The sequence below is a fragment of the Lissotriton helveticus genome, chromosome 4_1 (genome assembly GCF_964261635.1).
Source record: "Lissotriton helveticus chromosome 4_1, aLisHel1.1, whole genome shotgun sequence".
Lineage (NCBI taxonomy): Eukaryota > Metazoa > Chordata > Amphibia > Caudata > Salamandridae > Lissotriton > Lissotriton helveticus.
In genome coordinates this window covers 1,092,385,951-1,092,404,289 of record NC_136063.1, presented here as the reverse complement: position 1 = coordinate 1,092,404,289, position 18,339 = coordinate 1,092,385,951, and the positions used below count along the sequence as shown (strand labels likewise).

Below are 18,339 nucleotides of genomic sequence, written 5' to 3'. Positions count from 1 at the left end.
CCCAATTATCAACCACAACAGCAGTATTCGAGAAACGCGCAAGGAAACGAGTTTCCCATCAGCGTATTGCTTATGGCCCGAATCAATGTGCGTATTGCAAGGAAGAGGGTCACTTTAAAGGTAATTGTCCGGCTCTTGCGCGACGTTTGAGCGGTGCTTCAGGTGTAAGGGGAAGAGGTGTTCAACATGCCCCTAGAGGTAGGGGCAGTGGAAATTTCACACAAAATACAACTTCTTTTCCGCCTCAGAATTCGATGAACAGCTTTGACCAACAGAATAATGCGTCGTCCAGGTCAGCTCAGTACTATGCTGACGACTATTACCCCGAACACGAAAATGAGGGTAACGATTGCTAGGACAGCCATGGACAAAGAGAGGGAGTTGTTTCAGTTCCAGTAGATCAGAATGGACCTTATGTCAAGGTAATTACCTCAGGAGTGTCAGAGCCATTTCTGCTGGATACTGGTGCTACAAAAAGTTCTATCATGCACTCGAAACTTCCTGGCGCACCTTTGTCTGGCGAAATGAATGTTTCAGTAGGTTTCTCTGGCGCCCCTGTTAGAAACCCGATCTCCAGTCCTGTATCTCTTTCTATTGGCCCATGCGAATTAGAAGCACCCCTCATTTTGACAACAGGTTGCGGTGAAAATTTGTTAGGCTTGGATTTGCTAAAAAGGTTATATGCGACTTTGTACTGTTCACCATTTGGAGTACAACTTACTTTAGGTAAGAAAGTCATTTCTCCAATGTATGTGTCAAAAGAAAATATTGCAACTGAATTGTCGTGTCTTCCTGATGTACTCTGGGCAAACGGTTCTAATGATGTAGGTCGTTTGGAGATAGCACCGTATGTCATAACATTGAAAGCCAACGTTAGGTTGCCACGCATTCCCCAATACAAAATATCCAGCGAATGTGAAAAGGCGTTATTGACGATTGTTTATGACCTGATTGATAAGGACGTCATTGAAGAAACGACAGGAAATGTTTGTAACAGTCCAGTCTTACCGGTTATAAAGCGTACGGATCCTTCACAGCCCCCTGTGTATAGGTTCGTGATCGACCTCAGAGAAGTGAACAAGATAGTTATCCCACAGTTTCCAGTTGTCCCCGACATTACTGCTTTATTGACGACGGTTCCAGCTTCAGCAAATTGGTTCTCGGTGATTGACCTGAAGAACGCTTTCTTCAGCATCCCGATTGCTGAGGAGAGTAGAGATATTTTCGGATTTAATTTAGGAGGACGAAGTTTCCGCTTCAAGTGCGCTCCTCAAGGCTACTGCGAAAGCCCATCAATATTCAGTCAGGCCCTGAAAACACAACTAGACACGATTGTTCTACCGAATGGTTCAACTCTGATTCAGTATGTAGACGATCTGCTGATCGCTGCAGACACTGAAGAGATTTGCAAGAAAGCTACGTTATCATTATTACGTAACTTATGTGACATGAAGCACAAAGTCTCTCTCTCCAAACTACAATTTTGCCGACAAGAAGTAACCTACCTAGGTCACATCTTGTCGAAGGAGGGAAGGAGACTGACACCAGAAAGAATACAGGCAATTGCAGAACTGAGTGCCCCAAGAACACAGAGAGAGGTTCGAGCTTTCTTGGGCATTACATCGTACTGTAGACAATGGATACCGAATTTCTCACTACTAGCTAAACCCTTGCTGGCACTACTCTGTAAAGACACGCCAAATCCTATGCCTTGGTCTGAAGATTGCCAGACGAGTTTCCACGAGTTGCTAGATGCATTGTGTTCGGCTCCTGTGTTGGGAAACCCCAACTACAGTAAGCCTTTTACATTATATGTCCATGAGAAGGAAGGTTGTGCATTATCAGTTTTAACACAACATTTTGGGGACAGACAGCGCCCATGCTCGTATTTTTAGGCAACTCTAGACCCTGTGGCTAAAGCCCTACCAAGTTGTCTGAGGGCTACCGCCGCAGCAGCTGTCTGCATCCGACAATCCGCTGGATTAGTCATGAATAATACTCTGATCGTTATGGTTCCGCATGCAGTAGACATTTTACTAAACAGGACGAAGACACAACACCTTACCAGCGCTCGACTATCCAGTTACGAACTTACGCTGCTAGCAAGTCACATCCACATAAAGAGGTGCGGTACACTGAATCCCGCAACATTATTACCCATTCCGACAGAAACAGACAAGATTGATAACCATGACTGCTGTTTTAGGACAGAAGAAGAGACAAAAGGGAGAGTAGACTCCCCTTCCTGAATGCAACAATACTTTATGGGTTGATGGTTCATGTTTCAAGCTGCCGAATGGTGATACGACTGCAGCATATGTCGTAACGACATTACACACCATTATAGAGACCGCGCGCATTTCCCATAATTCTGCACAAGCTGCAGAGCTAATTGCGCTTACCAGAGCATGTGTGTTAGCGAAAGGAAAGCGAGTGAATGTGTACACTGACAGCCAATACGCCTTTGGTGTGGCTCACAGTTTTGGGAGACTGTGGCGTGAACGTGGGTTTCTTACGTCACATGGTGCAAAGATACAACATGGTCAGCTAGTTAATGAGCTCCTCCAGTCACTGACCTTGCCACTACAAGTTGCCATTGTAAAATGCAGTGCACACAAAAAGATTCAGGATGATGTTGGCCGCAGGAATGCATTTGCAGACGAGGTTGCAAAAGAGACTGCAAGGAACCCAATGAGTCGAATGTATGTTGTAGGTCCCGCTAGATGGATTACTGATGTAGGAATGTGTGAGGACACCATCGAAAGCGTGAAATCTATACAAGCCGAGGCAACTGAGAAAGAGGTGAATGAATGGAGTGAAAGTAAGGGTAGATTAGATGCGAATGGTTGTTGGGTCGAATTGTCAGAACACCAGCGATGGCTATTACCTAACGCATATGTACTTGCAGTAGTAACAATGGCTCATGGATTTGCGCACATCAGTTCGAAAGGAATCTGTAAAGTATTGGCCCCAGTATGGCAAAACAGCAATATCCCGAAATATGCAGAGAATGTGGTCAGAAACTGTATGGTGTGTTTGAAGTACAATCCCGGTAGGGGAACCCCAACTCCAGCTGGTCATTTTGCGCCTCCAACGTATCCGTTCGAGGTTTTGCAGCTCGATTTCATTCACATGGAGAGATGCAACAATCTGAAGTATGTGCTCGTTGTTGTTTGCGCTTTCTCCAGGTGGGTGGAAGCGTACCCCCTTAAAGACAATACTGCCTTGTCAACTGCCAAAGCCCTTGTCAAAGAGTTCTTCCCGAGATTTGGCATGCCTAGAATCGTCTGGAGTGATAATGGAAGTGAGTTCGTAGGACGCGTGATGAAGAGAGTGTGTGAGTGTTTAGGCATACAACAGAAATTCCACTCGGCGAATCACCCCCAATCAGCTGGATTAGTAGAGTGCTACAATGGCACTTTAAAGCTCAAATTAGCCAAGATCCAAGCCTGTACAGGTCTTAAATGGCCTGACGCCTTGCCCCTAGCACTCTTGTCAACCAGAATGACAGTCCATTCCAGATTAGGACTTAGCCCCCATGAGATAGTGTTTGGCCGCCCAGCCAACGTCTGGGGCGTGCCATGGCCAAACAAACTCTGCGAAATAGAGCACCCCGTACTGCTTGACTATTTGTGCGAATTGACAACTAAATTGCGTGTTTTACACCAACAGGTTCACAGTTCCTCTCCGCCAGCCTCTGACGATCCAGGTCACTCCATCGCACCCGGCACATGGGTCTTGGTGCGGAATTTCCAGCGCACAAACAACGGACAGCCGAGGTGGACCGGACCTTACCTGGTACTTCTTTCCACGAGATCAGCGGTTCGGGTGGAAGGCAAAAAGAACTGGGTGCACGGGACCCATTGTAAACGGGTCCCTCTGCCCCTTCCATACGACCGGTGGGTCAACGAAGGAATTGCCGACTCCGAGACAGAATCCATACCTCGCTTCATCCCTTTCAGCGATGCACGTTTAAAAGAAACTGGTACCGAAAAGGAGAGTGATCATATTTTACAAGGACTTGTGCCACCGTCTATGCAGTTGGACACTACCAAAACGTGAGACATTGTTTGAAGACCACACCGTACCTGGGAAACAACAATATAATCTAAGGTCAAGACAAAGAGACTAATAAAAAAAAAAAAAACGAATGTGATTTTCCCTTCGCCCAAGAACTATTTTTGATTTTTCAGCTCTCTCTCACTCTCAGGAAACTTGCTCATTTTTGATTTTCGAACCGCCATCCGGTTCTGCTGCTAGGGTCGCGGTTGAAGGCTGGGGAGTGCAACTGGGGACGTTTAGGTCAACGGTTCTGGTTGGTCCAAGGGAGTTACCCCGGACTGAACAGAGCCCACTCCCTGGCAGAACCAACCTACCACCGCGGGCAGCAACTAGAGGCTGGAGTTTCCTAGGGTAAAGAGACCTACCAGACTCACGAACGTTGAAAGACAACTATGCACTGTACTGGCCAAAAGAAGGTTTTTGATAACATGTATTTTAATGTTGTGTAGCATAACGATGTTTTCGACTGGTTATACTCTATTCGTATTCCAAGTTACTTTTTCAAATGACACCCGGCCACAGCCTCCTCCTACTATCTCTCCACACTACTTTCACCCTCTACCTGAACACGAATCTGCCAGAAGACTCGAATTTGTAAATAACTCATTCATTCAACTCCTACACCAACACCAGTCCATCATGAACACATCGAACTGTTGGATATGTGGACTCATGCCACACACAACGGATAAGGGTATCCCATACTTCATCCTGCCTTTCAGTTATTATGGTTCTCTGTGGGCTTTCCAGACCATGTTCCTATTCGCCCTAGAACCATACCCGACACGTTCTACTGAGAGTGATTCCAGTAACAAGGCACTAGTAGCAGGGATAAGAAATATGAGTAGAGAGTTCGACACATATCTAACGATTCCCAAAGATGAACTCACTCCGTACACTCGTTGGAACGTAACTAAATATGGGGTTTACCTGAGTAAGAGCCAGACAGCAAAGAAATCCCACCCAGTTTGGATAGTACCCAACCGAGGTCACTTATGTTTACAAGGTATCGGCAGGGATCCCAAAGCACAATTAGGAAAGAGTATATGCACGGAAACCTATGTGTTCGCTTCCCGAACTTCCCCTATACTATTAGCAGCCAAAGGCACGTATTTCGTCTGCCATGACCAAGCTTACACCTGGTTGCCCCCTGACTTCTCAGGTACATGCTTTATCGCATTTCTGCTGCCTCCCACCTACACGGCCAGAGCAGATTACCATCGGACAAGGACAGCTAGAGGTGTCGTGAGTAAAGACGACACCGCGGGTCAGGAATTCGCTGACTTCGCAAAGGGTTTTCTGCCATTTTGGGGGCCTATGGTGAACAGCAGGAATATTCGCCAGTTATCGAGGATAGTTGAATCCGCCGTGATTACAACGGCCGGAGCTCTTGGCAATTTGACGACCGAACTTCAGTCGGATCGACTTATGACTCTTCAGAACCGAGTTGCCCTAGATATCATACTCGCCGATCGTGGTGGTGTGTGTAGAGTGATCCAATCCAGTTGTTGCATTTTCATCCCTGATAACGCACCGACAGTGTACCAGGCCATCTCTAAGTTACACGAGATATCGGGTTCCCTTCACGTAGAAAAAGGGGACTGGTCCTTACTAGGGTGGTTCTGGGGACTGATCGCTACATGGGGATGGAAAACACTGATCTTCATTGGGATGATCTTAGCACTTCTGTTTATGTTCTGCCTGTGTGTACAGTGCGCTCCTGCACTATGTGGCCTCTGTGCTACCTCATGTGTACGGAAGCCTGTGTCAAGGGACGAACTGAGCAACAGAATGATGCTACAACAGCATCTCCACGAATTCCTTCATACAGATTTAGACTCGGATTAACATGAATTATTGCCTTATATGAGGGCAAAAGGAGGGTCTGTGGTTCTGAAATTCTGGACCCTACCGTTGTCCCGGTATCGAGGTCCAATACCCGTGTCCCGAAACATCAACGTACCATGACGAATTTGGTGTCGACTAACCGATAATGATTAGGACATCATTCCTATGCATTTGCGTCATGATCGAGGCATGCTAACACCCCTGAATCGTAGTTTCCGTCCCGACCCCTCAGACTCCATTTTGTAAACGGTATCCATCTTGTGTCTTGCCCTCATGATAAGTCAATTAAAGGTCGAGCTTGATCTAAAAGGACACGTCCACCTTCCCTGACTTCCCCCTGACCTGTCCCAACTGACTCCCTTGCCTCCAGCCAAACCTGTTTAGGCAGCTCCTCGCCCAGTGGCCAAACACGATAGCATCAATGCACAACATACCACAAACCATTCACCACATACAGATCATGTTTTCTACACACATACACACCTGTCCACGCTCCCTGTTTATGGCCAGTTTTATGACTAGGAGGTGCCTTCTTTTATTGGGGCTTCACCGATATCTGATGGGAGTTCCGGGCCTGGCTAGGTAATCTATCACGAATTGGACATCTAAAATACGGGCTTGCCTACATGACTTCGCTCTTTTGTATTATTGTAGAAATATGTATATAGCCATATCATAAACTCAAGAATTCTTGCTTGCAGCTATTATTTTTGTATATAAGGAGAAGGCTGGTTCTGTAAAAACGAACAGTCTCCTGAGAACACATGACCCGTGCTTGTCGTGCTTCTAGGACACCTGTTACTTGGTAGCTATCAATAAAACTTGATCTCTGACTGCGACTAGAAGACTCCGTGTTTCTGTGGTCCGAAACAAGGGGGAACTCAGAGGTCTTCGGGTGTTATCCCCTGACACCACCGGGTTCTTAAAAACCCGGCACCTCACACGTTCCTCTCGCATCTGAGGTGAGCTTGAGGTTAACTTTGGTTCCTAGAGAGGTCTATTGGAACCAACACGACTAGAAGTTTATTTGCATAAATTTGTAATACCTGATGACTTATACTAATTGTAGTACTGTTGTCTTGATTCTTTGTCTATGTTTTGTCTGTGTCTTGATGGCTCCTACACCTGGATTTCCTCTATCTACACAGGAGGACTACCAAGAGTGAGCAGATGATATTTGTATCATTTTCTGTGTTCACTATATTTAGTTTAAAGCAGTAGCAAATAATAAGTAGGTCCTGATGAAGCGGTAGATACCTGTATGGATCTGTAATATCCGCAGAAACATGTCGACCATAACATCTAGTCAGTAGCTATTTGTTAAACCTACTGACCATTTGCACTCACTTGTTTTTATCCCTTGGAAGTGGACGGTTCCAGAATAAAGTGTCATTTGCGTTCACTCTCCAATTTTAAAGAGCACTTTTCTTTTTTCACTATTTTTCTTGCACTGCTTACAGTTACCAACACATACCAGCCACTAACTCTCTGAGTCCCAATATTAATAAGGTTAGCCATCTCATTTCAATATCTATTGAGGTGGCCACAACATGGACTCCCCCAGTCTGTGAAGTGGTCCACATGATGAAAGGGCGGTATAGGACGAGTAACTGATGGATATTCTCTCACACCGTGTAATATCCAGTTGTGTGCCTTAGTAACATACTTGAGGGACACATAGAACCATCAAGACACACATAGACTTTTTGTAGACCCACAGTTATTATTTTCGTGGTTTTCATACTTTGTTAGGGGGTTATAACTATGCTTTGGTCTTAAAATATTCCCTTGGACCCTCAACCCACCCGTTTGTTATTATTGCGCCACCAGTGGCACCTATGCCCCGGCTCTCTGCTGCTCCGAGAGAGGTAATGGTTGCTGAGCCGAGTTCCCAAATAGTTAACCAGACTGCTCTCAGCTCTGCGGAGTGGCTGAGAGCAGGGCTACAATGTATCTCTGCACTCCAGGCAGCTGACTGCTGTGTTGCCCTGGAAACAATGAATGTGGCGCCACGAGGCGGCATGCGGCTTCAGAGACACTCACACACACAGGAGGGCCGGGCTGCCCTCTCAGCAGTCGATACTGCAGCTGTCAATCACCGGCGTGGCACCATGGGGGGCGGGATTAATAATTCAGATGTGCCGGCGTAGAGTGCCGTCAAGTCCGGAGGAACTAGGAAGTAGGCAGAAGCGGCGGGGGAATCTGAGAGAGACTGGTGCAGGCGAGACTCGAATCTCCCTCATTCCATGGCAGCCCGCCGCTGTGGGGCTGCAAGAGGGGGCATGAATGATCGATTGCGGCAGGCGGCCGGCTGCGCCCCCCACTAAACAAACAAGGCTGCACCTTGTTGACCTGGCTGTGGCAGCTGAGCCGGCGACAGTCAGCTCTGGTCACCAGGACTGCAAGCGGCCGCGCCAGGAGGCCGAGGAGTGTCGACTTGAGTGTGACCAGCACGGAGCAGCTGCCTGGATGAAGACAGGCAGTCGCAGAGTGCACATCGTGGCTGGGCAGCAGTGCATGCAGGTCACTCAACTATAAGTAAGTGAAGTCCACGCTGCGCACGCCAGTGTCACTTTATGTGTTACATGCACGTCGTGCATCAATGCTTGCTAAATATTTTGGTACAACACAGGTAGTAGCAAGATAAAAATAAGTGGCAAGTTACTAAATGGAAACGAAGTAACCCTGTGTTTAATGAGCACTGACTGACTCAGACATGGTATGTATGTAGGTTAGGTAGCAATCCAGACTATAATGTAGCAATTATGAGCAAGGCTGGCTGTCACTAGATGGTACAAAAAGTAAAACCTCACTCTAAAACAGCACGTTCCTATAGACTTTGAAACCAGAAGCATTAATGATGCAGTATAAGACTACAGGAGGATGTCTAACCAACATCTCATCACTTTCTATTCTCGGCCTTCTTGGATAATTTTAAGGGGTCGCTACGCCTTGAGACAGTCTTTTTTCGTGTATTAGTCTTTTTCCGAGCTTCAGTTTTACCACATGAGAAACTTTCAGGACAGGTGGGCCACCTCTTCCGGTGCCCCCTACCTACGCTACCTGCCCAGGGACGCCATGAGCCTAGAACCGCCCCTGGATCAGCCCTGAGATTATATGTTTATTGTTGTATTTTCTATGTTATTTTCCCATTGTTCAGCACGATGATACCCGAAATGATCATGTTCACACTGTATAAAACTTACAAAAAAAAACATGAAATAAACATCCCATTCAACAAAGCTGGTTATCCACCTTTTTGGGATGCACCATGATCCCAGCAGTCTGTGCCGAAACTTGAGGGCCAGTTGCAGTTTGAGGCACACACATGCCGCTGATCCTCATTGGCAGTTTGGGCTAGATGTGAAGCCCTGGGTACACGAATGAATGACAGCCATCTGGACAACCGGTTTTCTGGCACCCCTTGCAAACCGTTATACGCTTGTATTGTCCTTTTCTTTGATGCTCTTGTGGTTACCCTCCGCACACCTCAATGGGTTTCAGAAAAAGTACCAGGAGCTAACTGCAGCATGCTTGTTAGAAGTTACTGTACTCTAATGTTAGGGCCGTTGGGTGGAACTAGGCGGAATCCGCATGGCACAACCTAGCAGCAGCATTTCTAGTAGGGGAAGTGTTCTGTTATTGCGGAAGCCAAACTTGACAGACAAAAGAACCTGCCAACAAACAACACTTCTTATATGCCCTGCAAAGCAATTGTGAAAAGTGCCACCATACCTGTGCCTCCTACAGCACTGTGACCTGCTACGCCCCATCTCGCATATGCCCCGTTGCCATAAACACCAGTGATGACAAGTCAAGTAACCAGGGCACCAGTCTAGGGTACACTCGGGTAGACAGCATCTATCCACTCTTTTCACAGGTTGGACGTGGTCTCTCCTGCCAAGATGTTTGGCACCACAGAAATATGCTGAACTCGTCCTGGTGAAATTTTCTGACACCGGGAAACATTCAGCAGCGCCGGCACATTGTCTGCTTTCATTCCGAGCCAACATGTAGGCGAAGGGGCTTTGTTATTTTAAACTCCAGCTGAGACCAAAACGAAGGCGGAAGTTAAGGAGCCATTAGGCCTCCTTTTGTTGGAGTATCCTGTCTGGACTCCAGTACACTGTAAGAATGTCTGCTATGTTGGTCTGTCCCAGTATTCACACAAATAATTTAAATACCATTATTTTGTTTTATAGATTTTATAGTGCTATTCATCCCAATCTAGGGTGTCAGAGTAAATATCGGAGTACATGTAGTACACATCATACATTGAGAATGAATCATGTGTGTGTAAATCGATGCACAGGATTTGTTACATAAGACAATGATGGTTATAAGGTGCAGAAGTCGGATGTCGTTTATAGCTCACTGTGCTATATTACAATTTATGAACTAAAGTAACAAAAGGATCTCTGGGTTAAAAGCAGTAAGCCACTTACCCATCTAAATAAAATAAAAAGATGTAATCTGCATGTGATATGATGTGTTTTGCAGGAGACGTATTTACCCTTTATGCTACTTTAATTAAAAACTGGGACTAGATAAAACACAGCAAGTGCATTAACCTCAAGTCATCTTACCATTTGTATTCCCTGAGAATTACTGGCCATACAAAGATCTATGCAGCAGGTGCCTTGAATATATATTTTTTTCAAGTTTAATAAGCTTTATTGAGCTAAAAAACGATACAATAGAACATAGGCCTACAGCATAATAATATGAAAGATAAAAGATATGCAACAAAAATTAATAGGCAACAATCATAGTGGAAAGCTGTTTACAGTTTAGGGATTTTATGGGAAGAAGAAGAGAAAAAGGGGGGGAGGGGAAGGAACAGGGGAAAGAAGGGGTAGAAAAAACATTATAGACCATAATTAAAAGTAATATGAAAATGTGCTCCATAAACTACAATATAAGGTAAATATCTAAAAACTGTTGAAGTAAAACTTTGCCCAAGTTAGAGAGATAAGGAAAGAATAAAGAGGGAGGAATCAAGGGGGTTGGAAATTTTCAGAACGATGATGAGAAACAGCATTAATGGAAACTTTGTTTCAATGTATAGTTAATGGCAGCCAAAAAACATCTCTATTAACATGTGGATTACATTGGGATGCATAAGTAACATCTAACCTATGATATTGGCATACAGTCTTCCACCATGACTTGGTTTAAAGTTTTGACAAACATTTCCAGTTCAACGCAATTTGTTGAAATGCTAAAGCTAACTTCATATCAAACAACCCTTTTTCACTAGACAGTAAAGTAATGATTTCTGAAACACTTACCATAAAAAGAAGACGGTGGGACATAGGAATATGACATTTAAAAATGGAGGATAAACGAGACCAAATGTGCGACCAAAAATAAGCTACAGGAGGGTATGAAAAAAGGAGATGAGAAAGGTCTGCTGATGGAAACTAACAAGACCAACTTTTCTTGTTATTGACGTGTGTAAAATTAGCTATGGAGATAGGTGTGAGACACAATCTATGACAGAGAAAAAACATAGATTGAGTAGTGGAAGCGGATCTTCAGATTTTCAACGACCGAGCCCAAATCCTATTCCATATATCCGTAGAACATTGAAAATCTAAGTCAGATTCCCAAGCAAACAACTTTGGTTTTAATACAATCAGAAGATGCGGAGTAGAAGAATTTATAGATTAAGGAAGCTTTAGGACATACTTCCAATATTTTGAGAAGTGGATCCTGTGTATTTGGAGGAACATCAAAAGGTAGGAAATACAAAATATTCAGTATTGATTCCATAAGAATAGAAAATGTATATAAAAATGAACTAGGACAATTGAACTTTTCTTTAAAAATAGGGACGGCAGAAGGAGTAGTACAATCAAAGAGGTCTTTGACACAGATAATCTCCTTTGCCCTCCAGGAAGACCAATATATACATCTATTGTTAATGGTGATTAGACGATTATGCCAAAGAGGAGAGTGTATAAAATCATTTCTGGAAAGCGTTTTGGGATGAAAGTAAGGTTTTAGTAATGAACATGTATGTTTAAAAAGCGGAAGAGAAGTAAGAGAATTTTTGGGAGTAAAAGAAAGAACTTCGTTAATTGAAAAGGGAGTTAGTAAGCGACGTTCGATGTTAACCCATAGGGGAGTGAAGAGGAGCCAGTGAGAAGCTTGTTTTAAACAAAAAGCCTTGTGATATAACCAAAAGTCTGGAAAATTTACTCCACCAACAAGTCTCGGTTTCCGTAGACGAAATAAGGAAATTCTAGATTTTTTGTTTTTCCATAAAAATTTGGAAAGAAGAGAATCTATTTTTTTTTTAAAAAGGAGAGAGGAATGTGGACTGGAATCATAGAGAAATAGTATAATAGAATCGGAGTAATCATACTCTTGATAGAGTCAAGACGACCCCACCATTAAAGAAAAAGAGGATTCCAGGAAGACAAGAGTTTAGAAATTCGATCAAGAGCAATAGTCATGTTTATTTTAACAGAGTCTGCAATAGAGTTAGAGAACCATATAGCGAGATATTTGATTTTAGAGCTGTTCCAGTGAAAACCTGTAGAGTCAAATTGTTGTTTCAGACAAAATTTAGTAATTGGTAGAACCTCTGTTTTATCCGAATTGATTTTGTAACCTAAAACTGCAGAGAAATCAGAGATTTCTTGTAGTAATGAAGGAATGGAGGAATTCGGATTAGAAATGAAAAGAATAATATTGTCAGCATAAGCAGATAGTTTCAGATGACGATCACAATATGGGAAACCAGAAATAGAGGAATTATGGTGCATACAAGAAAGAAAAGGTTCAAGAGAAAGGACAAATAAAAGGGGAGATAAAGGACAACCCTGCCTGACCCCACAATGAAGTGGAAATTGTGCCAAGATCTGGCCATTAACAATGGTGGAAGCATAGGGAGAAGAATATAAAAGAGAGTCAAGAGAAATGAAATTAGCACTAAATCCATGCCAGCGAAGAGACTTCAAAAGGAAAGACCAGTCTACCCTGTCAAAAGCTTTTTCTGCGTCTATGGAAATAGCTGCAAGGGGGAAAGGTAAAGTCAAGGCTTTGTTGAGAACATTAAAGAATAAACAGGAGTTGTCAGAGGTTAGTCTACCCTTAATAAATCCACATTGTTCCACATCAGACGAGGAAGAAAGGACTCAAGAAGTAATGCTAATAATTTGGCAGAGATCTTATAATCAACATTTATCAAGGAAATGGGGCGATAATTCTTGCAAAATTTAGGATCTTTGCCAACTTTATGAATAAGACAAATAGATGCCTCCATAAAGGTTCCGCTCGCGGCGCCGGTGGAGGAGAAATGTTGAAAGAGTTTAAAGAGTTTTGATAATAACAGATTAGAAAAGTGACGATAAAATTCAACCGAAAATCCATCTGGGCCAGGGAATTTGTGTAACTTTAAGGAATTCAAAGAAGAGGAGATTTCCTGAAGCGAAAGATCAGTATCTAATGGAGTAAAATCTAAAGAAGGAGGGGGAGGAATGGTGCTAAGATATTCATCAATTTGTGAATCAGATGGGGGATTTTCAGGAGTATAGAGATCATTATAAAATTTAATAAACTCATTTGAAATATCCTAATCTCTGAAGAGAATTGTACCGTCTGAAGATTGAATAGTCAATAAACGTTCTTTCTTGTCTGGATTTTAGATAAGTAGAGAGAAGTGTACCAACTTTATTACGACCTCCGTAATATCTGGCACTACTACGAAGTAAAGTGAAAGAAGAATTATCTGTTGAAATTTTATTGAAATCCATCTTTGCCCGAATAAGTTCTTGGAAAATGGAGTTCCATGAGGAAGTGTAGAAGTGATGTTCTAATTGTTTGATAGAGGCTAATAAAGCCTTGTGTTTAGCAGAAGTCTGTTTCTTCTTTTTGGAGACAAAATTTTTAATAAAACCAGGCACAGTAGCCTTAAAACTATCCCACACTGAGACTGGGGATATAGAAGAGTCATCATTTATAGAAAACAATTCTTCAGTAAAGGAGGTGAAGGAAGAACAAAAAGATGGATCTTGTTGAAGGTAATTGTTAAATCTCCATCTGGAAGATTTAGAACTAGGAGGGAATAAGTCAAAATCAACAACCACTGGAGCATGATCTGAAATCAGAATGGACTCGATCGAAGAGGAAATAAGATTCTGGGCTAAGGGTTTAGAGTGAAAAATATAATCAATCCAGGATAAGGAACCATGTGGAGGGGAAAAAAAGGAAAATTCTGATTGGTCTGGAATACATAGCCTCCAAGCATCAAGTAAATGGGTCTGAGTTATAGCGCTGAGGAATTGCTTATGGGTTTTATGAGGAGTGAAGCGTACTTGGGATTTGCGGCTTGTGAGGGGTTGTGGGGTACAGAGCACAAGGCAACAGTGTATTGTCTCGTAGGACTACTTTATTCGATATAGACAGAAGTCAAAACAAGGTCTTGTTCTGCAGGGCGTAGCAGTGTCCTGTCTGCTCCACGAATCCAGGATTAATTGGGGCTTCTGTCTCGCCTCTCTTATGGATCCCGGAGTCTCGGAGCCTCAGAAGGGAAGATAATAAGATGGGAACCGGAATTACTATATGCTCCGTTTATATGAGTTGTGCTACCATCACCAATATGTGTGAAAGGGGGGTTTAGTTTTGTGCGATTTCTTTTATCTCCGGCACCTCCTGACGTGCCCGTCCTCCTGTCTCCTAATACAGCTCTACCTCCCCCCTCCCCACACACCCCACCAGAATGCCCCCTGTAACAGAACTTGCCTTGGGCTACGGCCTGCCTCTCGGACCGCAGCATAGGGACCCGTGGCGTCTTCTCCCTCCTTAAGCCCACCGGGTATGGAAGCGGAGTATAGAACACTGTCTTGGCTCGCCCTCTGCTTTTCCTCCATCCTTACGCCTTCCTGGTCCTTCTCGCGTCGTCTCTCTGCTCCGACCTCTTACCTCTCCACTCTTCGGACCTCCTCCACTCCGTCCTCGCTCTCCACTCTTCGGACCTCCTCCGTTCTGTCCTCGCTCTCCACTCTTCGTACCTCCTCCACTCCGTCCTCGCTCTCCGCTCTTCGTATCTCCTCATCTCCGTCCTCAACTCGCCTTCCCGCTCCGGTCTCCTCCAGGTGCTCCGCTTTCTCCTCACGTTCACTGCACACCGTCCGTTCTCCACCTCCGCCTCTTATCTCTGCCTTTGCTCCTTTCTCTTCCGCTTTCCGACGCGCCTCCTCCCCTTCCAGCCGCTTGAACGCTAGAGCTCCGCCACTCACTTCCGGATTCGTTAGTGGTGGCAACCAGGAAGTCCGTGTTTGCTCCATCTCATATGGGGTCTCCTGCTCCTCCTCCCCACACGGCCAATAAAGGGATCCATAATCTGATTACAGTCACCCCCAAGTATAAAAAATTCATCTTTATATTGAAAAAACTTGTCGGTTATGGTGGGCCAAAAAGTGGGATCGGGTTGAGTAGGACCATATAAATTAAACACAGTGAGAGGAATATTATTGATTAATAGTTTAACCAGAATCCATCTACCATATGAATCAATATCTTGTGTTACACCAGAACAATTAAACTTTTTATGGCAAAGAATAATGGCCCCATTCTTCTTCGTATCTGTGGGAGATGACAGAACAGAGACACCCCAACTTCGCTTAAGTTGGAGAGCTTCAGCTTCAGTTTCCTGAGGTAAAACTAAGTCAGGTTTCTGCCTCAATTATTCTAAAATACAGACTTTGCAGCCATTTAAGGGGAACAGATTTTCTGCCACGTTTCTCCCTGTTGACAATTTCCATGTGTCAGAGTTTTAAAAATTAAATGTATAAGTCGAAACCCAGATTCTGCGTCCGGGTTGTGTCACTTTTTGGCACAACTCTGACGCAAAGTCTCATTTGTTAAAAGCTGTAATGTGCTCAAATGTACTAATAATAGACCGGCTAAACATATGTGTGAGGTCTTAAGATCTGACGTCACTTTTGTGATGTGACTTCCTTTGAGGTCATGGGTTGTGATGCCACATGCAATGTCATGCTCCGTGATGTCATACACCATGGTGTCCCTTCCCTACCGCTTAACTTGGTTGGTCCCCCCAACTTCTTTTTTTAGGACTTGTGCCCTGTGAGTCACTACTTCCTGGAAGTTTGCTTTGTGACAATGCTGCGCCTGCAATCATGGCAGCCTTGGGATGAGATAAGCAGGGGTGCAATTGGTGACTTCCTCTGACATATTCCAAAAGTTGCCAGCCCCATCCAGAGCACAGCAATTGGATTGCACTAGAGGAGGTTAAACACAGTGCTCCAACTGTTGATTTTATTTCGCATTGAAACATCTTTCATTACCCTGAAGAAGGTGTGTGCTCAGCTGACCACTCCTCACCGAAACGCGCATCGACGCCCGTGTTCAGTCACTCAGACACCGAAGCAAAGCTCTATTGTGAAATGTGTTTTTGGACTTTCATTATTATATTTTGATGTATACATAAGATAAATGAATGAAATATTTTGAAAAGATGTTTGAATAGACCTGCAAATGCAATTTTGGGTCTGTAGACATATGTGGACGTTAAGGCATTATCCAATTAAGGCCAATGCTGTGAGGAGACATATATTGTCTTTCTCCTTGGTTTTGGTGTTCTGTATGGTTGGCCTTATAGGACTTTTAATAGGTTTTATTGATTGAGAATGATGGTAAGGGTATGAGTGGTATGAGAGAAGTCTGTGTGAGAGTATTTAGATTGTGAGGGTATGACAGTTCTTTTTCTTTATGTATGAATGCTCAAATCATTGTTTTCAAATTATGGTTATGAGCTTTAAATAAATAAAAAAACACAGAAAATTTCAACATAACATCTTATTATGTTGTCAGATTTGATTTTTGACTCTATTTAAAGAGCGTATTTTTGGAGGTGGGTTGGTCTCTCTTCTCAGTGTTCTCTCCCGCTGCTACCAATGTCATATTTTCCTCTACTAGGCTTTGATATTAACTGAAAATGTAATACTTGCAAAAAAAATCTCTACAAATCTTTGCAACAAAATGGTAACTATATGTTTATACATAAACTTGAGGACATTTTCAGGTACTCACACTGGAAAGACTGTTCGTCTCTGCGCTACCGGTGATGTTAATGTAATTTTCCACAAAGTTGCGTGTGGCTGCAAAAACTCGAAGCACTTTTTCATCTGCTCCAGATACAAACTGAAATCTACCAATCATTGCCAAACACTGCATATCATAGCCGTGGATTTGAGGCCTTGCTATTTCATGCCACGTCACCTAAACAAAAAAGAAAACCAATGAACAACTATTAATGAAGCAAAACGAAAATGGGTAAATATCTTGAAATACAGAGCACTAAAGAAAAATGCCTCATAATAATGTTTTACATATTTTGAGCTAAAACTTACTTGGCATCTTCACATCTTTACCAAGCAATAACTTCAGTTGAGGAATGCTTAACATATGAATGAAGAAGTAAAATTAAAGGTGGTATATAATAAGTAGAGCGTGGCTATTCACCCATGAGGGTATCCAGGCGCTCTTCCTAGGCACGGGGCGATTAAGGACCAGATGTAGGTCGCCCAATACCAGTTGGTAACGGACGAAATTACTGAATTTCGGCCGTTACCGACTGGTATTGGGCTTTCCAGATGTAGGTGGCATTTTTTGTAGGATTCGGTATTTTACAGAATCGGTAATTTAAGGATTCGGTAAAATACCGAATTCTTAACATACCGGTTCGGTAAATTACTGAATCCAGGATGTAGGAAGCACTTAAGTTAGTGCATTCCTCAGTTAAGGATTCATTATTTACCACCAACTAGTCATGAAAACCTTTGAAAAAGCATTTTTTTTGCTTTTCCAACAGTGCCATGTTGCAGACATACATGCCCTTAGGGCATGTATGTCTGCAACATGTGCACTCACACCCGATTGAGGGGTGCAACAGGGTGTCAAAGTGACACCCTGCTACCCTTCAATGTTTCCCCCTTTTACCGAATAAGTATTTACCGATTCGGTAATTGACATTCATTCCTATGGGCCTCCAGGCCCATAGGAATGAATGGCAATTACCGAATCGGTAAATACCGATTCGGTAATTACCAAACCGTACCGATTTGGTAATTTTTACAGAAAAATTACCTACATCCCATTTACCTGTTCTTAAATACCGAATCGGTATGATTCTGTATTTAAGAGTCGGTAAACTGGGATTACCTACATCTGGCCCCAAGTGATTTGCCCAGAATCACAGGATGTTGAGCCGACTCCGAGATTCAAACCTGGATCCCCGGTTCCAAATTCCGCAGCTCTGACTATTATGCAGCACTCTAAGCCTGAACGGTTATTGTTTTGGATTATAGTGGATGCTCGCTTGTGTTTGGACAAAGCTAAACCTTTCTGAAGAACTATAAAAAGAGCAAAACACGTGCCATTTATTCATTAGAGGTTGGC

General features: G+C 43.5%; 1 protein-coding gene across 3 annotated transcripts in view; it reads right to left on the bottom strand.

Annotated features, from left to right (window-relative positions):
- Positions 1–18,339, bottom strand: part of ELP2 (elongator acetyltransferase complex subunit 2) — a 964,760-nt gene that overhangs the window by 464,192 nt on the left and 482,229 nt on the right. For all 3 annotated transcript variants that reach the window (XM_078687686.1, XM_078687687.1, XM_078687688.1), the window contains one exon: positions 16,972–17,160. In XM_078687686.1, coding sequence (XP_078543812.1) covers positions 16,972–17,160 — 189 coding nt within the window. The remainder of the gene's footprint in view (positions 1–16,971; positions 17,161–18,339) is intronic.